At 56.8% G+C, this 7,298-nt stretch overlaps 1 protein-coding gene across 2 annotated transcripts; it reads left to right on the top strand.

Annotated features, from left to right (window-relative positions):
• The first annotated feature begins 1,730 nt into the window (after positions 1–1,730).
• MAD2L2 (mitotic arrest deficient 2 like 2) lies at positions 1,731–7,217 on the top strand. Of its 2 annotated transcripts, XM_004741484.3 has the most exons (9): positions 1,731–1,885; positions 2,265–2,316; positions 2,411–2,529; positions 3,985–4,056; positions 4,622–4,722; positions 5,556–5,650; positions 5,976–6,049; positions 6,538–6,630; positions 6,873–7,217. In XM_004741484.3, exons 2-9 carry the CDS (start codon positions 2,277–2,279, stop codon positions 6,912–6,914), a joined length of 636 nt encoding a protein of 211 aa, XP_004741541.1. In that variant the 5' UTR covers positions 1,731–1,885; positions 2,265–2,276; the 3' UTR covers positions 6,915–7,217. The 2 variants fall into 2 exon arrangements, with proteins under 2 accessions (XP_004741541.1, XP_044919681.1); XM_045063746.1 differs by lacking the exon at positions 3,985–4,056.
• Positions 7,218–7,298: the final 81 nt, after the last annotated feature.

Here is a 7,298-nt window from a genome sequence, read left to right as displayed (position 1 = left end):
AGAAACAATTTACAAGGAATTACCCCGAACCCCCTCCCCGCCCCCGCAAGACTGCCACTTCATGTCGCCAGTGAGAAAAGCTGCTTGAACAGCTCCAGACAGGGACAAAGAAGGACCTCTGTCTCCAGTGCTAAAAAGTATCCAAGATGATTAAATCTCAAGGAGGCAGGGGACACTGTTTACAAGCCCAAAATGGGCTGCCAGTGTGTCAATTCTTGAAATAATTCATCTATCACTTTGGGGTAAGCCTGGAAATTGTATGAAATGCAGACTTTCCTTGGGAACAGCCCAGAGTGCTAGGCCATCCCCATACTTTTGGGGGCATCGGGGCACCTGGGGAACTTGTTAAAGGGCCGGTACCCCACTTTGCACCCAGACTGGTCCAGTAGGTCAGGGAGACCTGGGTCCCAGGTGTTAAATGGGTTCCCCAGGGATTCTGATCCAGATTTCCTAGGACTGCTTCTGAGAAATGCTTTGCTGGTATTCCTGGCTTAATGGTTACTTACCCTCTCCCCTGCATTCACCCCAGCAGAAGTGGGCAGATGCAGGTTTGAAGGCATCCGGAGTGAAAAGGAGTACAGGTTTCCAATACTGAACTGTAACGGATAAACACTGCTGGCAGGATCTGTGTACCCACAGGTGGGCGTGACTCCTAACAAGCAGTCCAGAGGTCAGGGAAGGCTCCCCAGGCTTGTGGTCATGCTTCTCTGACCTTAGTTTTCCCACCTGTAAGATAAAGCGGCTGAAAATGAGTTGAGGCTCTGGAGTCAGATTAGAAGTCAGAACTGGGTTTGTTTACCAGCTGTGTGATTTCTGTCAAATTAGGGAACGTCTCTGAGCCTGTTTTCCATCTACGAAGTGGGGCTAGGAAATGGGTGCTTTGCTCTGAGGGTTAATGAGGGAATTAAAGAAATCAGTGCTTCACAGATAAATGTTCAATCCGTATTAGTGACGATTAACATTACTGTTGTTATATCCCAGGGGCCTCTCAGCCCTTCCAGAGTCCGTGTCTCTAGGGGATTCCAAAATAGTAAAGTGTTTGTGGCTGAGGACAACTCCACACGCATCCCCTCCCTCAAAAGATGTGTGATTCATGCAGGTTACTTCACCCTTCTGAACCTCGTTTGGCTCATCGGTAAAGTGGGGACAATCATAGTACTTGTCCCGCGGACTTGGTTTGAGGATTTAGAGAGATAATCCGCTGGCACAGTTAGCCCGGGGCCTCGCACAGGGCTGGCACCTTATTAAGGGCAGCTTCCCCTATGATGCTTGGGCCGGGGAGGTTTTATCTCCTTGGGAGGTAAACCCAGGCTGCATTTAGTTTCCGGGTGGGGGCGGGACTGGGGCGTCCCTGGTGCACCCTGTCTTCCGCTGTCCCCGCCCCCGGAGCCGGCGGATTCTCTTTCGGTTGGGCAGCTGAGGTCCGGGGATGGTGACTCTGGAGCTAGCAGTAGATGTCGCTGTCTTAGTCCCCCGCTGTGCCCTCCACCTGGTTCTCACCAGCACCACCTATCCGCCCCCTCTCAGAGCTTCCCAAAGCGAGAAAGATGGCCTAGGGAGCAAAATAAGTAGCGGTCTGCAAAGCCGTCTTTTTTTCGCGCCCACCCTGAAGGGAAGGGAGACAGCGCGGCCTGGGGACCTTGGCGCCAAGGCCGGCCCCGCCCCTCCCAGGCCCCGCCCCTGACTGCTCCTCCCTCCCGCCCCCACGGTTGGCTGCGCGGGGAAGTGGGCGTGGCCGGAGGCGGTCACTAGGACCTGCGGGAGCGCCGCGCGGACGTCACGGAGCTGCTTCCAGGCCGCTGGTTGAGCGGGAGGCGCGAGTGGTTGGGTCGCTGGTTCCCCGCGCCGGGGCCGGGCCCCGAGCCGGGCCCCGAAGCCGGAGCCGGTACCGGGGGAGGGGAGGGGGCGGGGCTCCCTCGGGGGAGGTTTCCGGCCAGGCAGAGCGGGGGGAGTCTTATTCCAGCCCAGTTTCGCTCTTCGCGAGTCCCATTTTACTCTCGCGGGCCTGCGCAACCCGCCGTTCCCTCTGTGGCCATGCGCCCAGCTCTGGCCTCTCCTGCCCACCGAGGCAGCAGGGCTATCGGGCACAGCTGATGTCCCCGAGCTGGGACGCCAGCGCGGGGGGAGGGTCCATTCTAGCGGCCCTGATTTTGTGTGAAGGGGGAGCGTCCTGCCCCAGATGGAGGGGAGGGGCGGTGGAGGCCGGCGGACCCTGCGGCTCCCAGCCCCTTGGAACTAGCCCTCACTCCTGCCGCACTCCCTAGGTGGCGGTAAGGATGACCACGCTCACGCGCCAGGACCTCAACTTTGGTCAAGGTAGGGAGGCGGAGCCTGTGGACTCGGGGTGGGGGGCGAGGGGGGGCCTGGGCCGGCGAGCTTTCCCAGCTCACCGGCTTCTGTCCCATGGCAGTGGTGGCCGACGTGCTCTGCGAGTTCCTGGAGGTAGCTGTGCACCTCATCCTCTACGTGCGCGAGGTCTACCCGGTGGGTATCTTCCAGAAGCGTAAGAAGTACAACGTGCCTGTCCAGGTGAGCGCCCCCCAACCCCCGCATCTGGGCGGGGGCCACTGGGTCATCACAGGGTGGGTAGAGGGTGGATTTGTTTTTTAAAAGATTTTATTTATGTATTTGTCAGAGAGATTGAGAGAGTGAGCACAAGCACAGGGAGCAGAAGGCAGAGGGAGAAGTAGGCTCCCCGCTGAGCAAGGAGCAAGGACCCCGATGTGGGACTCTGTCACAGGATCTTGGGATCATTACCTGAGCCAAAGGCAGATGCTTAACCACTAACCAACTGAGCCACCCAGGCGTCCCTAGAGGGTAGATTTTTGAACCATCCTCCACTTTTAGGCTCAGGCCCCTTCCCCCACCACATTCACCCCAGGCTGGCCCTTGGCTTCTATTTTTTTTTTAAAGATTTTATTTTATTTATTTGGTAGAGAGAAAGATCACAAGAACAGAGCAGCAGGCAGAGAGGGGACGGGAAGCAGGCTCCCTGCTGCCAAGTCCCATGCGGGGCTCGATCCCAGGACCCTGAGACCATGACCTGAGCCAAAGGCAGAGGCTTAACCCACTGAGCCACCCAGGTGCCCCTGGCCTTGCCTTCTAATTCCCAGTTGATAGCCTGAGAGCCTCCCCCACTACTGCGGTGACTTTGCTTTTCGTGCCCTCTGAACTTGGAGTTCCCCTTGCCTGAAGTTAGGGACCAGGCCCTGGGATCAGAGTTGCCCGTGGGGCATGGTTGTATTTAAAAGAGCTCCTGAGGCTGATGAACGAATGATTGCTTTGAGGAGGTGATTCCTAGAAACCTCAGGTGCTTTCCTTCAGCCTACATTGTAATGGGTTGTCTCAGGTCCAAAAGGCAGACAAAGCAGTAAGTATGTGCTCCCCTCTCCCCACTCTAGAATTGCTGGCCCCTTAGAAGGCACTTAGTAAATGTTAAAATAAATGGATGACCCCATACTGGAAGGTGATGGAGGTTTGAAGGATGTACAGTGAAAAAAGAATAGCATTTATTGGGCACCTGCTGTGTACTGGGTGCTTATCCACTCTTCACTTTGTCTTTACGAGATCTTGCACAGATGAATTACGCTCAGAGAAACTAAGTGATTTATCTAAGGCCAAATAGCTCTTAGTTTCAGATTCTCAATTTTTTGAAAACTGACTAAATTTTTGGACCCCTTCTCTGGGAAAAATGCTTGTATGCCCAAATACACATAATTTAGGGACTTCTCAGCCCCTGGAGGAGCCCACGGACCCATTAGAAACCCCCAATGCTATATTAAGTGCTGATGTTGGGACTGAATTCTTCTAACTTCTCCCTCTCTTTGGATAATTGGCAGTTCTTAGCCCCATGATGGGAAGTCAGTGTCTTGGGCGTGGAGCCCTAGGGAGCTGCCGGCCTCTCTCCCTGGGCTCCTGGAGGGGTGTCGGGTGGTTTCCCGTTGGTGCTTCGGGCCTCACAAGCCATCATGGGGTTGTGTGTAGATGTCCTGCCACCCGGAGCTGAACCAGTATATCCAGGACACCTTGCACTGTGTCAAGCCACTCCTGGAGAAGGTGAGAGCACCAAGTCCCCCAGCCCACCTCTACCCCCAGTCTGTTCCTTCAGCACTCCAGGATGGGGTGATGCTGGGACCGTGCAGGGTCCCCAATGACTCTACACCCTAAAGCCTGTCTCCTGTACCCTGAAGTGGGTACAGGAGTGTCCTGGAGTGTCCCTGCCCAGGGGCAGATGTCAGGACACATGAGCCACAATCTGCGTGCTGGGGCCCGGGAGCCCTGGTGAGTGGAGCTGGCTGACTGGGGCCTAACTGCCCCAGAGCTCACGTCTGTTTCTCTTCCCACCCCTAAGTTCTCTCTGGGCTTGGCCCCTCAGAGTTTCCTCCTTCTCTCTGAGATGTAGCCCCGTTAAGGCCCAGGCAGCCTCTCCTGTCTCAGTCTGTACCACTCATGTCAGGGAGTGTGCCTACTTGAACTTTTCAAACCTTCTGGGCTCTCAGGGACCTTCAGCCTAGAAGCTGAACAGGGCTGTGCGTGGATCCTTCCCATCCTTCCCGTGGCGGGGAGATGGTGGTAGTGGTGGGTTACCCGGTTCTGGAATAGGGGACTCCTGTCCTTACAGAATGACGTGGAGAAGGTGGTGGTGGTGATTTTGGACAAAGAGCACCGCCCAGTGGAGAAATTCGTCTTTGAAATCACCCAGCCGCCGCTGCTGTCCATCAGGTAAGCTGCCTCTTCCTGGTCTCCTGGAGACTGCTGTGAAGTCTCTAGAAACAGGTCTCACACTCACCGCTTTAGGCAGCCCCTGAAGTCCTTGGCTTGGTCTGCGTTCTCAGGTCCCTCCTTGGCTGCACCAAGCTACCTCTCTTCCTTCCTGCCTTTTAGAACCCCTCTGAGAGTCCACCTCCTCCGGGAAGCTTGGTAAAGAGAAAAATGGCAAGTGCGCCATCCCGAGGCCTATTAGCAGCCGAGCCACAGCCGGCCACCCGGTGTGCTCTCCATGTAACCTCTGTGATGTCCACACCTGGAAGATCATGGCGTTGCTGAAGGGCTAGTCCCAACCTGATGTTCCAGATGGATAAGGACCGGAGAGATGACATGAGCTACCCAGGGTCACCCAAATGGTGACAGAGTTAGGACACAGACCCAGTTTTCTGCCTTTCCAGTCAAGTGTCCACCCTTGGGCAAGGGTGTTGGCTGGTCAGCTGCTGGCTTCCTGGGGCAAGGTGTAGGCTCGGGCAATCCCTCTCCCTTCCTGGCTTGGTGTCCTGGGGTATGAACAGGATTGGGCTGTGTCCTTCTTCTTAGACTGGGCTGCATATTAGAATGACCTACTGGGGCTCCCTGTGGCCCATTTGGACTTAGTTTGGGATGGCACTTGACATTGGTTTTCAGATGGTTTTAACTGTGTAGACAAGATAAGTAGCCAGGCCCTTAGAAACCAACACACTCAGAAGCAGAGAGGGGCTCTGGGCCCCCAGGCCTGCCCAGGGTTGACTGCCTGCTGGTGGGAGGGGGCGCCAGGGTGATGGGAGGCCCTCCTTCTCTCCTTCCAGCTCAGACTCCCTGCTGTCTCATGTGGAGCAGCTGCTCCGAGCCTTCATCCTGAAGATCAGTGTTTGTGATGCTGTCCTGGACCACAACCCTCCAGGTGTGCTCTCCCCCCACACCCCCGTCCTCAGGCATCGCCAGGGCTCCCTTGGCTTGGTCTGTGTTTTCAGGTTCCTACTTGGCTGCAGCAAGCCGCCTCTCTTCCTTCCTGCCATTTAGAACTTGTCTGAGAGTCCACCTCCTCCAGGAAGCTACCCTGATTTCCACTCGCTTCAGGCTCCCTACTGACTGTGTCTTGTCCTGGTCCTTGGTTTCCACTCGTCTCCTCTTGGGGGGCTGCCGAGCCAGCTGGGGAGGTGGGAAGAGGCTATGCCCAGTGGCAGGCGTAAGGTGGCCCGGCCCTGACCAAATGCTTGCCTCTTCAGGCTGTACCTTCACCGTCTTAGTGCACACGAGAGAAGCTGCCACGCGGAACATGGAGAAGATTCAGGTCATCAAGGTGAGATGAGGCGGGCTGGGGGAGGTGGGCGGGAAGACACAGCCGGGAGGCCCTGAAAACCAGAGCGGGCAGGGGTGCTGCTGGCAGTGCGCTCATTACCTTGCTTATGGCAGTGCCCAGCAGCTGGTGGCTTTTTGTGGTATGTCTCCTGGGTGGTCACACACTTGTCATTGCCAAGCCTGGGCACTCAGCACGGAGAAGAGGGTGGAGCCATGTCCTGGGGCTGCCAGCTCGGTGGCAGTTCTTGCTGTCACCGCCCCTCCCCCCACCATTCAGAATTGGTGCCTGGGGCCAGTTAAACCACTGGGTTCCCAGCCCAGCTGGGATCTGTAGACTCGCCCCCTCAGGAGCCTGGGCATCTGTCCTGCCGGGAGCTCCCTAGTGATTCTGCTGTTCCCTGAAGTCTGAGGATCCCCAGCTCTGGAGAGGGAGTGGGTCACGAAGTGAGGGCAGGCCACAGTCTAGCGTCCCCCGGTCTCCCACCCTAGGACTTTCCCTGGATCCTGGCAGACGAGCAGGATGTCCACATGCACGACCCCCGACTGATCCCACTAAAAACCATGACGTCAGACATTTTAAAGGTGAGCTGTGTGGGGACCTGGTAAGCTTTATGGAAGGTGTGCGGAGGCCTTGCCAGAGGCTTCTGCGTGGCTCAAGGCGTGATGACCAGGGAGTGCCTGGTGTCAGGCTCCAAACTGCCTTTCTCTTAACCAGTGGCTGGAGACCCCAGCCACACGACCCCAGCCTCTGGCAGAGATCTGTCTGCCCGGGGCTTGTGGGCACTCCTCAGTCCTGACCTTGGCTGTGTACTCCTGTCCATCAGATGCAGCTCTACGTGGAAGAGCGAGCTCATAAAAGCAGCTGAGGGTGTGCCTGCCCCCACCGTGGATGTTCCCACCGCTGGACACTGGGGGCCCCAGCCTAGGGCAGTGCTGTAGGGCCACCCTGATTCCAAGTGCTCTTATTGCCTTTGTGTATGGACCACCCACCCTCCAGCACGGCGCTGCTCAGGGCTGCTTGCCTTCGTGGAGAAACTCTCCCCGGGAAGGCAGGGAAGGATGCTCGGACTGTGATTTCTGATCTTAGCCTCCTGGGATTTGGCCGGCCAACACTGTCTGTCTCAAATACTGTGCTGTGAGTTGTTTCAATAAATGGCCCCAAGGGCTGAGCTGGGCAGTCACTACCTGGAGTGGGAGGGACAGGAGCAGCCGAACTAACGTGGGAGGAGGGGCAGCTTCTCCACCGAAGC

This window comes from Mustela putorius, unplaced genomic scaffold (assembly GCF_011764305.1).
Source record: "Mustela putorius furo isolate JIRA1106 unplaced genomic scaffold, ASM1176430v1.1 tig00003853_pilon_pilon_pilon, whole genome shotgun sequence".
Lineage (NCBI taxonomy): Eukaryota > Metazoa > Chordata > Mammalia > Carnivora > Mustelidae > Mustela > Mustela putorius.
The sequence above is the reverse complement of the archived record's forward strand: the minus strand, read 5'-3'. Positions and strand labels throughout refer to the sequence as shown.

Coding starts and splice junctions, on each gene's coding strand:
- MAD2L2 (XM_004741484.3), top strand. CDS start 2,277: ATGACCACGCTCACGCGCCAGGACCTCAACTTTGGTCAAG. Junction 2,317..2,410: donor GGACCTCAACTTTGGTCAAG/GTAGGGAGGCGG, acceptor GTCCCATGGCAG/TGGTGGCCGACGTGCTCTGC. Junction 2,530..3,984: donor AGTACAACGTGCCTGTCCAG/GTGAGCGCCCCC, acceptor GGTTGTGTGTAG/ATGTCCTGCCACCCGGAGCT.